The sequence below is a fragment of the Cardiocondyla obscurior genome, linkage group LG23 (assembly GCF_019399895.1).
Source record: "Cardiocondyla obscurior isolate alpha-2009 linkage group LG23, Cobs3.1, whole genome shotgun sequence".
Lineage (NCBI taxonomy): Eukaryota > Metazoa > Arthropoda > Insecta > Hymenoptera > Formicidae > Cardiocondyla > Cardiocondyla obscurior.
Window position 1 is genome coordinate 1801446 of NC_091886.1, and position 18160 is coordinate 1819605.

Below are 18160 nucleotides of genomic sequence, written 5' to 3' on the forward strand. Positions count from 1 at the left end.
TATGACGTCACGGGCCGTTTCGTTTCTCTATCGGGCATTCGAGGGTCCTCGCGGAGAATTCTTAAACTCAGCGATAAATATCTGGGGAGTAGCTACGAACCGAACTCGCTCGAGATCTCGCGTGCGCTTCAACGAGATCACGTCCCGTCACACATACGACCGTGACACTAAAACGCAATCACCGTCAGTGGTTCTCGATTTATGCTCTTATCATTGCCCCGATAATTTGGGCCTGTTTTTAATTTTTTCGTACGTAAAAAACGCGCTTTAGACAAATTCGCAGAAAATATTTAAAAAAAAATGAAATAAAAGGGATAAAAAAAAAGAAGAAGAAGAAAAATTCTTTCGTTTGCCATTAAAATATTCTACGTCTCAAACGTACTTTCGATTTTCTGAGTCAATCTAATTTCGTAAAGGAAAAAGGAAAATGTACAACAACGCGCGTTCGCGTTGACAACGGGCAACTTTGGCAACGAGCGGATTTGTCGGCCGCTCCTCGCTTGTAAAGGGTGGAAGCGCACCCACCTCAAACGTGATTAGAATCTTGGTACTAATCCCGGTACAAATTGAATCGTAGCCACCGGTGCGCGTCGCTCGCCCTGACAGCCGATACAGAGAAATGCAATTTCGGATGGCACGCACGTATAAGGCGTGACCACGCGACACGGAAAATTGACACGATTATCGATAACCGCGGGTACACGATGCATCGTGCGCGTCCCTCTATCTCTCTCTCTCTCCCATACGCCGCAGGCATGCTCCCGGTGGACCACGTACAGTCTCTTGTGCTTAAACTGCCTTTAGGGACCGGTACGTGGTCGATACACCGCTTTGTAATCACGTGCATACCGCTTGCACACAGGGTAACGTCATATCAATTAATTAATATTTGCGATATTCAATAAAGCATCCAACCGACAAACGATCTTTGAACAATAAAACGACCAGCAATTATGTATGTGCAGGTGTGTGTCGTTTTTGTTCTTTTATATATAAAAAAAGGCTGCGTTTGATAATCTAAAAAAAAAAAAACCCTCCCGGTTGTCATTTCAACAATTACGGGAAAAACGTTAATTGTCATACGAGTTTTATGAAAAAAATCACGTAACTCTTGTACGGATTAAACTTACGCACAAAAATAGCTTATATAATTTTTATTTGTTAGGATCATAAATAAGTCGCTGTGTAATTTGTAATATTAATGGCGGGGCAAAGTTTGACGAAGAATTGAAACTGCTTAATTGGCTGACCGCATACGGGAACCGTCTTCAATTTATTCAAAGCACGCTTCTCTCTGATAAGATACACATCTTTAAAGTAACGCGGATGAGCATATATGTTGCACGCTCGCGTGCAATCTGTACGTCCTAAATGTGGTTACCACGGTTAGTATTGATGAAACACTAAAGAGATTTGTCTATTCGCGTGTTATTGCAAATTAACAGAGCGCAATGCAAACACGCACAATTTTCAATTTCAAATCGCAATCCGCGGTGCATGAGAGGACGCAAGATAAATTAATAAAATAAGACAACTTTTACGCGCATCCGTAGGAATGTTAATTAATTGTGCAAACAATATTCTCGTAAAACGAGGATTTTTAATTAGAGAACGCGAGGACTTTAACTAAGGAACTTTTCTACATGCACTCCGTCCGAATGCACCGTTCGTGAGAGAATTTCATTAAGTCTAAAGCTCCTGAAAGTAGACAAACATTGATACACTGTTGACGGACATGTTATGGTATTACCGACGTTGGAAAATGTGCTAACGCACTAAAAATACTTTATTAATTTGACACAAAAGTAATACGTAAAATAATCTAAAGATATATATTATATGTAATTAATTATGGCCTTAATTTATTAATACGAAATATTTTCGAAGTAGCTTCAAATCGCATTATTAGATAACATTCACGCGTTTTAATTAATGTTTGAAACAAATAATTGCAAAAAAAAAGACAGACTTAGTCGTGAGTCTTTTGAGAAATTGACAGCATAAAGAAGTTGAAAACTTATTCCAATCTCTTCGATAAGACATATTTCCTACCACTTTATGCAAATCGTTGCACGTGAGAACGAATCGTTCAGCTGGCTTTTCTGTTCACGTTAAAAGAAAAAGGCATGATCCTCACGGAAATCGAGATGCAGGTACAGGAATGACCTGCTCGGGCTTGATTTTATTCGCGTGTAACTCGGGGATCCGTGTTTGTCGTCGGAACAAAGGAGAAAATTGCATGGATATGAGATAAGGAATTTCTCCTGCATTCTTCAGCCGCTGGCGCCTGAACTTTGCTTATTTTCCACACAATGCACTTTTATGTAAGTGCAATTTGCGATAAAAAAAAAAAAGTATGAAGAACGATAAATGTACAGAGTAATAGAAAATTAAATATACAGATGACGCACGTTATTCCTACGTTTCGCGATTAAAGAGAAATATTTTTAAATATAAATCAAAAGGCTCAAGCGATTAAAGAATCAATATAAAAAAGGATTCGGACAGAATACATCAAAGTATTTGACTTAAATAAAAATTCAAGTATTTCGATCTGTTATAAAATATGACAGAAGTTTCATAATAATAAAAGCTGTTCATATTATAATTGTAAAAATATATTAATCCACAAACATGAAAAATTCAGAATAAATAGGAGTACATACTTAAACCCAGTAACTATGAAAACGTTTTTTTAACGCAAGCTATGCAAATTACATAATGTATTTAATCCTATATACATTTACGAACTTAATCGTTTACTAATTTTAATTGTTACGAAACTTTCGTCGCACCAAAGACCATCAAATGACAGATCGAAACGTTTAACAAAATTTTCTATCAATTAATTTTAACATGTCCCCATATTTATTTTTTTTTTTTTTTTTTTTAAGTTAATTATTTGGTTAGAAATTAAACTGTTTAATTTATATCACGTGCAATTTTATTTAACTACGAGAACTTTGAAAATTACACTCACCTGCGATCGTGTCGCTTAATCACTCTGCGCTTTTAGTATCGATCCCCATCACGCGTAAAGATTGAACAGTGATTGCTGATTTTCGCGAACGTTTGCAAGTCACGCTGCATCAACATGTTGTCGACGTAATAATAAAGAATCTTCCGATTAACGTTACGGGGGCATAGATCGAGGCATGCAGTCGTTCGTCGAATGACACCGCGGCACTGACGACGACTAGTACGTCACAGACGCGTCGCGACGTCTGACGTTCCCGCGTTTGTCGGCGTCGCGGTGCCGTCATGACGACCGTGTACGATAAAGTTTGCGTATGCGCCTTCGAGATGTGTTAAAACGCTTGCGCGAGTAAAAGCCGTGATAAGTGGAACGTATATGTTTTTCTACGAAGTAAAATGCAGGTACGAAACACGCGTATACGCTATGGTAATAATTTATGGGAGATAACAGATAATCCTACATGATATTATCTCTTATTGCTAATAAATCGTATCGTGATTAAGATTTTTCCTATTTTTTCATTCTTTTTTGTTGTACAGAAATGTATATTTAATACGGCTTGCGTGTTTTTCTCATGAATATGCATTATCATACATTGAAATATATAAGATACATATAGTATAACTACATTTCTACATAGAAAATGCATTACGTTTTATTTAGTACAAAATATATTTTTATACAATAATTGATATTTTTATAAAACATAAAATATATTTCCGAGGCTGTACAATAAAAATGTTCTTTCCCCAAATAACGAAAGAAATATTATGCATCGTATTGCGTGCATCATCTTATATGCTTCAAAGAGTGTAAGATTTAGAATCGCCAATTAGGAATAATACAGCAAGGTCCTAATTGCTTGGAAAGCCGTAATTCCCAATCCCACGAAGAAAGATATCGCTCGCGTTGGTTGTTGTGGCAAAATTACGTATGACACGGTATGGGTTACACGAGCCAGTACAAAAGTACGTATCAGAATCTTGGCAAGCCATGGCGAAGGTCCGGTTCCTATCCAGAGATATGTGACCAAGAACCAAGGTAGAATATTCTCAAGATCATTCAAATGTGATCTGCGCACACGTTCCACATCAGGATCGTTGTAGATAACTTTGCCTTTCGCAAACCTAAGATCCTCGTCATTTGCAAATACCTGTAACAATTTACATAACTTTAATTAAATCTCTACCGTGTGCATGATGAACATAGACACAAGTTTATAACAAGACGTACTTAGATTCATTAAGAAGAAATTAGGAAGAACATTTTTAATATTCTTTCTAAGAATAGAAATATTTTATGTCTTATTAAACACAGCGTTTAAATCATAGACTGCGGGTGTTGGTAGGAAATAAAAATTTAATAGGAAAAAATTGAATTCAAACGCGGCTTGGATTCTTGATTTATTCACGACAATGTGATGAGACCCTGTTTAACATATCAAGCCGGTTTTTATGGTGATTATATCGAGCTCGCTATTTTAAGTATGAAAAAATTCGACCTTGAATTATTATTCAAAGTCTTAAAAAATCTGTCTGATATCATTTTTTTGCGAAAATATGCATCCGTTAATCAAAAAATTATAAATATACACCGTCGATAAGAATACATTTTTCACATCGTATGACGAATAATCCCGTTGAAAAACTGATAAGAAAAAGTTACACGCGACAGAGTCGGTACTAAGACAAAAAACCTTTTTATGTAACAATTTCATTCGAGACCTGTTTTACACGAAGAAAACCGTGGATGAAATACATCGTTATCTTATCGTGCGATAAATATTCTATTACGTACGTTTTTTCGAAACCGCTGACGTGCGGTTAACGGGACCATCGCCAGTAGTTTCAAAACTAATACGCTGCCCCAGAATCCAAATACTTGAAGCACCTCGGGATTTATCTCGGACATTTTTCCTTCGTCCTCAAGTTCGCTGTCGAGCGTAGGATGATTCCGCTTTTTTCGTGCCGCGATTAGAGACGCTGTCGAGAGACTGTGGGACTGAACCGCACTAATCCCCAGTGGTCGACATATATTCCCTACTCGCCTATCTCATGCACGCACCCACACATACGCGCGAGATACGTGCAAGTGATATAACTTGAAATGGAGATCTTCCACACGCACAAAGTTGGGACGTATAACTTGTTTACGAAAAGCATACCACCTTGGATGTAATCATTAATTATTTTTGTAAATGAGTCTGCAAAAAATCAACTCAATCGAGTTTTGCAAAAGCCCCGTTTTTAATTGAGCACTTAAGCATACGATGTTATTTTCGTCAAGGAAAACGGGATAATTATTCGGATGTGTCCAAAACCAGAATCCTCCGAAACACGTCTATAATAATTAATTTGAAAATCAGTATCTATTAAACTGATATGATAATGTAAATTAATTATGTAATAATCGAATGTAGCTTCATTTAAAACAAACACTCGAGCATCTATCGCGTAGCCTTGCACGTGATAAATATTACGTTAGAATAATCGCGTGCACGAGTCTTCTAAAAATTAAGATAACTACAGCTGCTACGTTCAAACCGTATTTTTTAACATTTCTCAGGAACGAGAAAAATTAAAGCATGGTATCGTTATAAATTCAGGGACAAATGTTCAACTTTTTAGCACTTTGCTCGTGTGAAAAATATCTGCCTGTCACCGTCCTTCTTTCTAAACAAATAAAAGACACGTAACAGACGCGCGTCAAATGCAGCTTCGACAGGTATGAGCGATCGACCCTAAAGAAAAGCCAATTAAGCGAGGACGAAGGCAAATGAGCGAAACATTTATGTCATGGCCTAAACTTTCTAATTTTCATTAAATTAATTGAAAAGAATCACTTCTAATCTTTTTACTGGGACAAGTGGTCGAGAGTCAAAGGTTAGAACCTCCCATCTCCTTGACCTAACTTAATCTCACGTTTGTCTTCGTGCACGGTTCCGTTTACGAGGCGCGATAGTCGCATTCAGATAACACGACGTCCAGAGCACAACGCCGACGATAGGTGGATAGGTTATTTCCAAGCGATCCGATTGGCGCTTCGCAGATGGTCGCGTTCTCCACGTGCACGTGGATTCGATCGCTCCAGTTTTACTCCGGCCAGTCGTCCTCCGGTCGCCTCGCCGTTTGATCGCTCGTTAGAAACCTCCCATTCGCTTTCACAATCGCGAGGTGAACGTTCTAATATTATCCAGGAAGGTTCGCGAAGCGGCCGTGTGTAACGTAACGAAAACACGCCGCGGTCTCCGATTCCGCCATTTTAAGTTGGTTTTCTTTTCTCTCCTTGGTCTCGGTTAAATAAAATTAACGCGATCCAGCCAGCGTCTCCCTCTCTCACTCTCGTCCGTGCTAAACGGGTCATCGTGCCCTCACCTGGTCTTCCAGTACGACTCGCGAGTAACGGAGCGGTCTAGGCAAGCGTTTGATAGGAACATTTCCAATCTCGCTTCTCGAGGCTCCGGCACGAGTCCGATCTCTTGGTTAGAATTTCGATTCGCACGCGAGTAGCCGTGGGACCAGCGACAACTGACGAGACGCGCTCGCTATCCGCGAAATCTCAATGACCGACGGTGGTTTTTAAATCGAGGGCTCCGTGTCGAGGGAAGCCGCGGCGAGCGGTGTGCGCAAGCGCGACGGTCAGATCGCTGACGCAAGGGAGTACGTCAGCTGTTTTGTTAGACTCTCTCGTGGCGGATAGACGTGCGTGTGCGTCCGTCGTTGCCGTGATCGTCGTCGCCGTGGTCGCCGTGCTCGGGAATGGTGTTGCATCGTTGACTTGGTGGGGAATCCCGCGTACTCGGTAGCAGCACCTCGGCTCCCTTGCAACGGAATTCTCGCGCACCTTTGTTCACCGTACGCGCGCGTGAGAAGGACTGCGTGCGCGTTTCCGGGCGATTCTGCGTGCGACAGTGGACTCTCGTGCGTATCGTCATCATCGTCGTTGGATTCGTGGTACGGATTCGCCGATTGATCCCGCGGGGACCTCGGCCGAAGGCCGTCCGTGGCGATAAAATCGGGACGTTCTCGCCCGCTCGCAGTGGTGGACAACATTGTGATACACGCAGAACGGAGAGAGAAAGACTGAGCGAGTGCAGGAGAGAGAGAGGGAGAAGCGAATAGTGGAAAAACATGGCACAGCCGACGAGCAGCGCTCTGCGGGCGCTCGCCCTGGAGTACAAGAGCCTGCAGGAGGAGCCCGTCGAGGGCTTTCGCGTAAAGCTGGTCAACGAGGACAACATGTTCGAGTGGGAAGTCGCGATCTTCGGCCCGCCCGACACTCTCTACCAGGGCGGATATTTCAAGGTATACCCGCATCGGGTGCCTGTTTACGCGTGGCGTGAGTGTTGGCGCGAGTCGCGCCGAGCAACGGCGGCGGTGGCTACGTTAACGCTGCGCGTCGATTTTTCTTGGTTATGTCGCCGTTCGTCTACGTCGCCGTTTTACGCTCCGCGCTTTCGCTTCGCGTCCGATCCCGCGGCTGCCTCGCTCTCACCTCGAAAAACGGCGCTTCCTTCTTACGCGCGTTTATCGCGAGATAAACAAAGCTACATTACGCGGCGCTGACTTTCGAACACGTCCCGTCGCGTAACTTCGCCCTTCTTTTTTTTTTATTTATTCACTTTTCTTTTATATATATATATTTTTTTTTTTTTTTTTTTGTTTGCAACATGGACGCATCCTGTCTCGTACTTGGCGCACAACGCGGACGCCTGGCGTTATTGACTAACGTTTCGATTTTCCAGTAAATTCATACGCGGCGCAAGACGAGGAGATTCTATTCCTGGTAACGCGATGTGGAATACTTATCACTGCGCGATATCGCGAGCGTGTACTCGCAATATGTTATTTCTATACCGATTTGCCAATACATAGGAATATCTTATCAAATATTGAACGGGGGTAGAGTTCGAATAAATTTGACGTTTGACGGATCGGCCTTTACGAGGATTACGATCCGCAGTTAAACGTCGGTTAAATTCATTGTCTCTTTTTATATCGATAAATAAATCGGCGCGCTCGCGTAATTCACGTCGGCGCTTTGCGGCCTCTAAAGATAAATTCTAAGCCGATACAATGCATTCTAATCTTATAAATCGAGCAGCGGCAAAATAGAAGGCGAGATCTCCGCCTTCGCGCTTTATAGTTCGCGTGGAAATATTCTTTCATTTTCTACACAAATTTTTTTTTGAGCTCAAAAAGTATCTTATCCGCTATTGAAAAGGAAAACGGAGCAGAGCTCTAATGTACGCGGCGTATAATTCAGCGGACACGGCTGCGAATATTACGATCGTGCTGCAGGGAGATATGCAGCTCACGTTGGCTTTTTATATTTTAATAACAATGAGCACGCGGAGATAATTTGCGCTGATACCTCTCCGGAGCTTCGAAAGATAAACAGCTTGATAAACTTTATTGTAATCTCGCGAATCAGACGCTCGCGCTTTATAGTGCGCCTCTAAAATATATAATAAGCTATTTATCCGTTCGCAGGGGAAAATTTCCAAGTATTTTAATTATGCCGAACGTTGCAAAATTGTTTTTCGGAATATAGATAGATTGCGACACGTCACGTGCCGTATAGCGCTGACTAAATTGCGAGACGTGGAAACAATAGTGGCCCGTCAATCGGCGCCTATTATTAGTTCGATAACGAAACGATTCGCACGGTCTCTTTTTTTTATAGTCGCCAAATGTTTGCGCGTGCGACAATTGCGGAGTTCTGCGTCTTCCGCCACGTACGGCCCCGAGCGCCTCGTTTCCTATCCTTGAAGCCAATGTTTATCTCGGAAACTTGAACGTTTCCCTGCCAAGTGAATTCTAACAATCGCACGCGAGCCGTCGGTGGCTACCTTGACCGACCGATGACGGTACCGGGGCTCGTGTATTATCTCTTCCCTCGCTTGCCGATGATTAATTATTCCCGCGTCGATATCGAACTGAGCCGGGACGGGAAATCAAATGTTAATCGGACAAAAATTTTACTCTAAATCTGCGATATCGACGTTCTATTTTTGCTTATTAAACACGTCACGTCCGGCGGAGTAAGAGCGCGAGTACGCGTCGCAAGGGGCGCGAGAAAAAAAAAGAAAAAAAAAAATAATAAAAAAAATAAAGAAAGAGGGATGGAAGTGATTTTTCGCCTCTGACGTCAATACGGTTGCAGCGAGGAGGCTTGACGCTCGGCCAGGTTAAACGCCAGACTGTGAAATGAGTTCTGTCATTGCCGGCGCGACTGCGAAGTTTTTGCATGTCCCGTCCGCTTTCTAAAACCACTCTCCGCCTCGCCGTGAACGAGTGAACGCCTATTCACGTAACGCAACGTATCTTCCCACAACGTAACCGGCGGTAACGAGCGCGGCGTTTCTTGCAGACTGTGTATACACCTTGCGCACGTAAAGCCCTCTCGGTAGTTATTTCGAAAGACTGCGTCCACCGCGTCCGCTCGCAGCGCTGGATTAATCTATTATCCATTTTACCGTGATCGCGTTAGCCCTTAATCGGTGAATGCTCGCGTTGCGCCGTGCTCAGGTAAACAATCGCTTTCATCTTACGCTGCGTTTGAGGTATCTTCGTGAATGAATAACTTTACGTACCTCAGTTCCATTATTTAGAGGGGCAACAAAGTTTCCCCCGGCCTTTATTTATGGACCTTCTGGTCAATTTGAAATCGATCCTCCCGCCGCAGAAATTTTGCTAGGGAACCAGCTGTCGAAAATGCTCGGCCGAGCTCTCGTCGCGCTTTGAAGCTCCGAATCGAATTTCACGGCGCACGTAGGCGACGAGGTTTCGACGCCGTGTTTAGCTTGACGACGAGACGATAAAGAGTCCGCACAATGCGAACAGTAATAACGGTAACGGAATCGAGTCTTGTAAAAATTGCGAAAGATTTGCGTCGCAAGAAAACGATACGTGCGATTAATATAAATGCAGCGCTAAATTAATTGCGTATGCACATAATCTAATCGAATCTTAGCGCATTCATGCATTGTTAATGATCCGCTACCTTTTAAAACGAAATGGAAAACTTCAATTCACACCGAGGTTTATGGTTGCGCATTCGGAATGTGCGTGTCGAGACGTGACACCTAAATATCAATTATAGAAATATAAATATCGATATTAATTATCAGATTTTTTTTTTCTTCTTTTTTTTTTCATCAGATTTGTTTTTACGTTTTAATAGCACGTTTGATTAAGATATCGAGGGCTCGTAGTTTTTTAGTGGTAGTCGACGGTTCTGACGATCTTCTCTCAAGATCGCGGTTCCATTTATCGAGAATCTCCCCCGATCAAAATTTATGCACGACTCGGTAAAAGGCGAGGAGCGTCGATACGGCTGCCAAGTTACATAAAATGCCATCGAGCATTGTCTCGATTCTATTCCTGGGTGCAAGCCTAGGCCTTTACCGATCAACGTGGCTGATCAACTTTCACCTAATCTCATTCCGCTCAAGACGATCGCTCGGCTCCGTTGCTCGGTGGACGAAAAATCGACCGTTTGACGAGTTGATGATTTTCGAAAGCAAGCGATTCGGTCGGCGTTTCATTTTCCACGAAGTCTGCCTCGATCAGACTTTATCCTTTCACCTCGCAAAGAGATGGCGGACATCCCGCTTCGCGTATGCCAAGAACTTTTCGCGATAATATATATGACCGTGGAATCGAAGCCAATACTCGCGAAATCTTTTCTAAAGAACCCGCGCTTGTCGATTCCCCCGGGTCTGCGTTTACGATAAGAAACGCATTTTCTTCCATTTTACGCGTGTCGAAAAAGCTAAGAGTTATTTTTATCTACGATTCTTTTCTCGATTCGTGAGACGAAAGGAGCTTCGGTACGCATAGAAAAATATATTTACAAATTATATGCATATATATATATTTATTTATTTAATAAATTAAAATTTTTTTTATATAATTTATTTAATAAATTAAAAAATGCACAAAGCATGTTAATGAGAATTATCCAAACTGTACAATTTATTTGTCGAAGAAAAAAAATTGTGTCACGGTTTTTTAATTTTTTTTTTTTTTTTTTTTTCTTTTTCAAGTTACGAATGTAAATCGAGTGAATCTCATAACCAATCGAATTTATTTGTCGAGGCACGATGCGATTCGATAGTTTTAAAGTCGCCATCTAGCTCGTGTTACACAACACCGCGTTGCGATGACCAAGAGTTGCTTATTGCCGAAGTAGGTCGCGAAAATTTGTAGGTCATACGGTGGATTTGCGACGAAAGACGCCGAGATGATAGCTCCCTTCCGGAGCAAACTTGCAAAAATCCTCACGGTCTTTCTTCCGCAAAAGCATCTCCTGCGAATGAATGCAACCGTTGCGACGTACAAAAAAAAAAAGAAAAGAAAATTCCGAGGGTAGAGTTTCGCGATGAAAAGCTCGTACAGAGTTCTCCTGGAATGTTACCTAACAGTGCCACGTAAGATCGCACGATGATAATTGCGATCAATATTGCAGTATCGCATCGACTCGTCCCGTGCATGCATATTTTTAATCCGAGGGAATTAATAAGTAACAACTGATAATTAATAACCGCTCTTTCATTTTTAATATAAACGAGGTTCGCTTTTTTAAGTGAAACCCGTACGGAATATTATCGATCGCGCCGACAAAGCGCACGAGGGAGAGAGAACCTTTTTAACCGGCCTCGTTTTAGCCGGACAAGGTGTTTTGGAAAATTAGTCGTAACTAAAATTGCTCGGTGCTATGCGGCGAAACAATTTGCGAATACACGTGGAGCAGCCGCGCGGCGGGTACGAGTAGAATTTTCGTGACACTGCGAGCGTGTAGTCGGTAGAAAGTAGGTTAATTCTAGAACGCGGTTATCCCGGAGGACGAGGTGGATATTTGGGCCATGACCAGGTCGCGATCAATATAGCGTCCCGACGGCGAAGCCTGCATCGAACAACCAGACGCCCCTTTCGCGCGCCGGAATGGAAATCGATATCGTCGCGGATTCCCTTGGAAATTCCGCGGTCGATCGAAATATCGGGCTCTTATCGGCGTCGTAGCTGGCGGCCCGATTTTACATCTTGTCTCGTTATCTCGGTTACGGTCTAAGCGGCCATGTTGCTCCACTTTTGCAGCATCGGAGAACTCCGATCATTTACAGGTCGCGAAGCGATTAACTCGCCGTCGCGTTAATTCGAATCGATTTTCCTCGGCGAAGTACGAGAAACCGCTCGTTCCTGCCGTTCGCCAGGTTTTCAAATTCGCGTTATCGTCGCGAGAGATTAGAAAGTTCGCGCGAGATTTCCCGTGGTTGTAGTAAGCTTCGCCGAGAAATTTGCTGCTTTTCCTTTTCGAGAACCAGCACAAGGCGGGTGCTTAAAAGCACCGTAACTTCAGTTTTCTAATTTTATTACCGTACGCGCGAAGGGATATTATTCTTCGTTGCTCGTAAGAATAGAACCGACGATCTCGCTAATGCAAGGCACTTTTTTTTTTTTACTTTTTCGCGCGTGCGTTGCATTGGATATTGAACTCGCCGAAATTATAACGGTACCGATTCGCGACGGGATAAACGCGAAGCGTGCTCGCGCGGATTGTCGCGTGGGCATCCCGAGATGAGAATACACCTTGACTGAAGTCTCGATTCGTTTATGTTACAGGCACACATGAAGTTCCCGCCGGATTATCCGTACAGTCCACCGAGCATTCGCTTCATGACAAAAGTTTGGCACCCGAATGTATATGAGGTGAGTGAATATATATGGGAATTATCGATCCCCCGCAACGCTCTCTCCTCGTTTCGACCCTTTACTCTCGTACGTGTGTACGTGCGTGTCCTCTTCGCCTCCCTTTTCTGTTCATCCGTCCTGCTTTCTCCCTTTCTCTCTCCAGCCGCCCTTCGCTGTATAACGACCCGTCCCTCTGTCCGCTCGTCCGTCTGCCTTCTCTTTCTCTCTTTATCTTCCACCCTCCGCCGCCATAGCTTTTACAACCATCAGCTTTTACATCGTCACTTTCAACGTTTGCGAAGCTACCCGGGCCGTCTGAATCCCGGGCCGTCGTTTCCATCGAGACGCAACGGCGGACCGGGTGAAAGAGGAAAGAAAGGAAAAAGAATAAAAAAAAAAGAAAGAAAGAAAGAAAGTAAAAACGGGGCCGACTCGAAAAATTGCACGTTGTGTAGTTCTCGCTCGAGGCTGCATTCATATTGACGTATCACCGTCGTCGCGTTCTTGGAACGTCCGGCCGTACTATATTTATCGCGGACACGCGTCGCCGTCACGTTTCGACGTTTTGTAAAAACCTTCGTCGATCGCCCAGTTCTTTCGCCACATCCGGCGACGTGCGAATTTGCGCAGGCGGGATTAGCCAGGGAAAACGAGTCCGGGGACCGATCGAGGCGAGCCGGGCACGCCGCTGATAATCCGCGACGTTTTTACGAGGGCTGATCGCCGCGTTGTCCGCCACTTTAAAAGGTCGAAAGCGCGACGACGGCCGTTTCCTGTCCGCCGCGCCGAGGCACCGCGTCGGCGAGGCATCCACGGTCGAGTTTCGCTCGGCTTTCCGCTCGAAAACTAAACGTCGATCTAAATGAGATACGCGAAATCGTCTTTACGGCGACGCCCGTCGGCGATCGCCTCTTATGGAAACGCGCGGGCAGTTCCCACTTGCCCACGTGGCCGATACGTGCGAACGTAAAATCGTTGGGATTAGCAAAATATTTTGCGTAGCGCCGCGGAAACGAGCCAGGAAATCGAGAATGCATTTCCGCGTTCTTCTTACGTATTACATATTTACGACGATATCATTTGCGTTTGCACAAAAGTATCGCATTCCCATACGCTTATCGACCTCGGCCACATCTCTTGCACCGCTGTTCGTCGTATATGACCCTTCGGCGGCTAGCGAAGCGAAGTCAATGACCGTCGAAAGCCCGTGTGGACATTCGTGCTCGCTCGCCCATCGTCGACAGGGATGGTAACGATAGGAACGTGTTATGAGTAACGAGGCAAACGCAATACTCTTTTTCTTAAAAAAATAAAAAAATAAAAAAAAAAGAAAAAGAAATTTTTTAGGATACGAGCCGTCTAAGAGAGGATATTAAAGTTCGTGAATTGTAGACTATGGATAGTTCTCACAGCACTTTGTTCCAAGCGGCACATGCTCGCGGTACAAAAAAGACGTAACGATAAATTACCGTAATTCTTATGTCGCGTAGAAACTAGAATGCAAATATAAAATCAAATGCTTCGAGTTGTTTATTTTTTTTTGTCTTGGTTACAGTATCGAAACTTGTTGATTGATTGAAATAAATTGAACAATTATTAACTACGATTTTACTTCGCTGACGTCCGTTTTCACTCGGCGTGAAAAGCTCGCGTAACAATTTGTATTGGACATTTAAATTCAAAGGAGTGAAATCTTTTTACTTTGTATGTCATATCCAATTTTTTCTTTTTTTTCTTTCTTTCTTTTACATTACGCGCGATCATAGCGAAGCCACTAATTGCAAAGTGAAAACGACGATCTCTACATTTAACGAGGCGGACCGTGAAAAAGTAACTCTCGGTTGTGTTAAGAAAATTAATCATACACGGGGAAGTTAATCCATCTCATCTTTTTTTTTTTTTTTTTTCTACCCGCGACGTGAAATTTTATTTCGATGATAATCTACGCGTTGCGCAAATCCTCGCGGAAACGGCACTTACTTTAATATGTAGAAGTCTTTCGCAACCGAAGCGGACCGTCGTAGGCTTGCTCGATATATGCCACGCGGCTTAACACGTGCACGACTCCGCTCTTCTCGCAGGCCAACTTTCTCCGTCGTGAAATTCGTATTATTTATACGCCTATGTACCTCGCACATTACGCGAATCTTCCCTGGGCTTGCGAGCCGTACGGTAGACTATCATTTCGCATGATAAGGAATGAAAGACGACGACAGCGTTTCATTTATCTTCGTGTGTATGGACCGTACGCGGGGTGATTTTATATTGAGCCACCGGTGTCGCGTTTCTTAAGCAGCGGCTTCCGGGTTCAATTTTTTTTATTTCATATACATATATTTTTGTCACATTTTACTTGAATGCAAATCTCGATATAAAGATCAAGGCACCGCTGCCAGGCTGCACTTGGCGCGACTCTACGCGTCGGCCGTTTGTACAAATGCATGCACGAACACAGCGATGTTATCGCTGTTGGAGCTGGTCGTGTCAAGTGCCGGGCGTTTACTCGGCGAGCTCGCCTTCGCCTTCGCAGCTTATTACGAGGTGTTCGGAGCCGAGCCGCGGTGAAACCACGATGCGCCTTGCCCTACTTGCCGAACGTCTTTGCTCGGGAGAGACGAGAGATAGAAGCGGACTCTCGCGTGGAAACGCGCGCGGCAGTCCTTAGTGATTTTCGTGATTCTCGGCGCGCGATTGCAGAACACTGCGAGACCTACTGGTTTTTTATTTTTTTTTATTTTTTCCTTTCTTTCTTTTTTCTTTTTTTTTAATTAATCGATGGTTTTATTGCGATATCGATAATTTCAGTCCGTGAAAGAATTAATTGCTTTTCGCTGCTGAATACGGTGTAGAATCGCCGAGTCCTCGACTTCTCTTTACATACTGTAATGGTACCGGCGGAGGTCTCGTCCTTCGAGCGACGAACGTCTTCTCAGGGACAATAAATGCGGAACCGTTTTCGAACTTCGAGGTCACCGTACGCTGGCGAAAGAAAATCAGAATCGTGAACGTTGCACGCATAAACTTACGGCTGTTTTTTTTTTTTCTTTCTTTCTTTTTCCTCAAATAACAGTAAATATATTTAGAAGCCACGGAAATACGTACGAGTTCTTTCTTAAATTGACGCAAATGTCTTGATCGTCGTGTATAAAACATCGATTTTATGTGCGATTCAAGACTGTGTGCTGGATAAAATTTCGAACACGTTTATTTCAATTTACCGTTTAAAACAAAGCAATATATTAATCACATCGAACAAAGAAATGCAATAAATAAATATTGGAATAATTATAAGAGTCTTCTTTGTCTTTGTAGAATGGCGATCTGTGCATATCAATTCTGCACCCACCCGTAGATGATCCACAAAGTGGCGAGCTGCCCTGTGAGAGGTGGAATCCAACTCAAAATGTCAGGTGAGTACAGAGTTGTTACACAAAATAAAAAAAAAAAAATAAATAAATAAAAAAAGAGGAAAAGAATAAAAAGTTTGATTAAAAGAAATTGGAAACAATTGAGCTTCAAGCTGTGCGACAAAAATACAATAACTTTGATAAGATTAATTATTAATCGATTACATTTCTCATGTCTTAGGACTATCTTGCTATCGGTGATCTCTTTGTTAAACGAGCCCAACACGTATAGTCCAGCCAACGTTGACGCATCCGTAATGTATAGACGTTGGCGCGATTCCAAAGGACGAGACAAAGAATATGAAAATATCATAAGGTAAAACATCATCAGTAACGTCATTGCGTGACATCATGCGACTAGTAAGAAACTTTGCGGGGTTTTTTTCGTTGCTTTTTCGCGTACTACCGAACGTGTAGCGTGCTAAAAACTGTGCTTACTGAGCAAAACAGACAACTGCGGAAACAAGGATATCGTTAACGTAAATGTATATGTGTATCTTAACACGCTACAATAACCACGAACTTATCTGGAAAAGTTATTATTTGTCCTAATTGTGAAATTGTTTTATTGTTCTTTTTTTTGTTACACATGTATATTGTATTATCTGTTAAACAAATTTTTTTGGGAAGTAGCAACTTGTATTGTACGTAGATAATAATTGGATTGATAAATTGGATTTTATTTCCAGAAACGTGTTCTTAAATGCAGCAGTTACTGAAATTATTCTATAAATTTTATTTCTTTGTATTAAATTGGACTTGATTTATTCTATAACATCGAAGACATTTTTTTTAAGAAGATCTAAGTTGATGCACTTATAAAAAATAAATAAATTTTGGGCACTGTCAGTGAGATGGGTATTTTATAACAAAGTATATTTTTTACATGTTTTTTAAATCTAGGAAACAAGCTCAAGCTGCCAAGATGGAAGCCGAAAAAGAAGGTATTGTCGTGCCTGTAACTCTGGAGGATTATTGCATAAAGACTCGAGCGAGGCCAGCCGAACAACAACTAGATATGACAGACTTCTACGATGATGAGTATGAGTTGGATGACGACGAAGACGAGCAGTTGAGCGCGACCGATTACGAAGACGGCGACGATAGTGGCAATGGGGAATCGTGATCCATTTCTTAAACGATAATAATAATAATATAAACCCGCGAATCGCTAATTATTATATATCAGTTCTGTATAGATTAATAAATTAACGAGCTTCTAAACCGGACGATATCTCTATTTTTCTCTTTCCGCTACCAAAATTAAAATTAATTATTATTTTTTTGTGCTCAAAAGAGGTATTTTAAGAAAATTTTGTATATAGACTTATATATGTCTATCGTAAGCCATCGTCAACCATTACCGTCATTTATGCTTTTTAAACACGTTTGTACCTCTTATAACGATGCTTTTTCTGAAAAACAAATAATTTCTTTACGAGTACAAGGTTTTCCTTTGAATTAATAAGTTTGCTTAATGATGGTTTGTGAAAAATAAGTATTTTTTAGCTCTCGCACTGCCGAGATATTTGTTAAACAGTAAAGTCGGTCGTTTTGTGATCAATATTTATTGTATAGGACTCAGGAGATTTAATTAATGACACGTATACAAAATGCATTAAACACATATTAAATTCTACATGTATTATACAAATATGTAACGCAATCTATACACTTTACATAAAAATCTATCGTAAAAAAAATATTATGTAAAAGATTAATGTAAACAATTAATGTAATGAATTAATAATGATCCAGTTTTGGTTGAGCGAGAGTTAATAAAAAGATTGTAATGTAATGACCACATAAAATTATGGAGAATCCCGTGTTTACAAGCTCTTTAACTTAAGCAATATGCTACGGCGCTTGTGCGCGCGCGATATGAATATACGTACTACGGATAGGAGCACTTTGCTTATTGTGTTGTGGCTGGCACTTTGATCTTTTAAATAGGAATGGACCAATTGATTTACCTTGCGATAACAAACGTTCGATAAAAATGATCATATGTAAGGTACAGTAAGTACACGATAAATTTTTTTTACATTGGACATCTAGTTTCACACCTCCAAGTTCAAAGT

General features: G+C 42.0%; 2 protein-coding genes across 2 annotated transcripts; one reads left to right on the forward strand and one right to left on the reverse strand.

Annotated features, from left to right (window-relative positions):
- Positions 1-3606: 3606 nt before the first annotated feature.
- LOC139111197 (microsomal glutathione S-transferase 1) lies at positions 3607-5880 on the reverse strand. The gene is made up of 2 exons (XM_070671324.1): positions 4775-5880; positions 3607-4130 (listed from the first exon to the last, which is right to left on the reverse strand). Exons 1-2 carry the CDS (start codon positions 4886-4888, stop codon positions 3810-3812), a joined length of 435 nt encoding a protein of 144 aa, XP_070527425.1. The 5' UTR covers positions 4889-5880; the 3' UTR covers positions 3607-3809.
- Positions 5881-6652: 772 nt separating this feature from the next.
- On the forward strand, positions 6653-17308 carry LOC139111196 (ubiquitin-conjugating enzyme E2 R2). The gene is made up of 5 exons (XM_070671323.1): positions 6653-7281; positions 12604-12690; positions 15985-16082; positions 16261-16395; positions 16983-17308. The coding sequence occupies exons 1-5, from the start codon at positions 7108-7110 to the stop codon at positions 17203-17205; spliced, it is 717 nt and encodes a 238-aa protein (XP_070527424.1). The 5' UTR covers positions 6653-7107; the 3' UTR covers positions 17206-17308.
- The last annotated feature ends 852 nt before the right edge of the window (positions 17309-18160 follow it).

Bases quoted from the DNA above. Each gene is read 5' to 3' on its own strand.
- LOC139111197 (XM_070671324.1), bottom strand. From the start codon at position 4,888: ATGTCCGAGATAAATCCCGAGGTGCTTCAAGTATTTGGATTCTGGGGC. The intron at 4,131-4,774 runs GTACGTAATAGA...AAATTGTTACAG, and splicing joins GTCAGCGGTTTCGAAAAAAC to GTATTTGCAAATGACGAGGA.
- LOC139111196 (XM_070671323.1), top strand. From the start codon at position 7,108: ATGGCACAGCCGACGAGCAGCGCTCTGCGGGCGCTCGCCCTGGAGTAC. The intron at 7,282-12,603 runs GTATACCCGCAT...TTTATGTTACAG, and splicing joins ACCAGGGCGGATATTTCAAG to GCACACATGAAGTTCCCGCC. The intron at 16,083-16,260 runs GTGAGTACAGAG...CTCATGTCTTAG, and splicing joins AATCCAACTCAAAATGTCAG to GACTATCTTGCTATCGGTGA.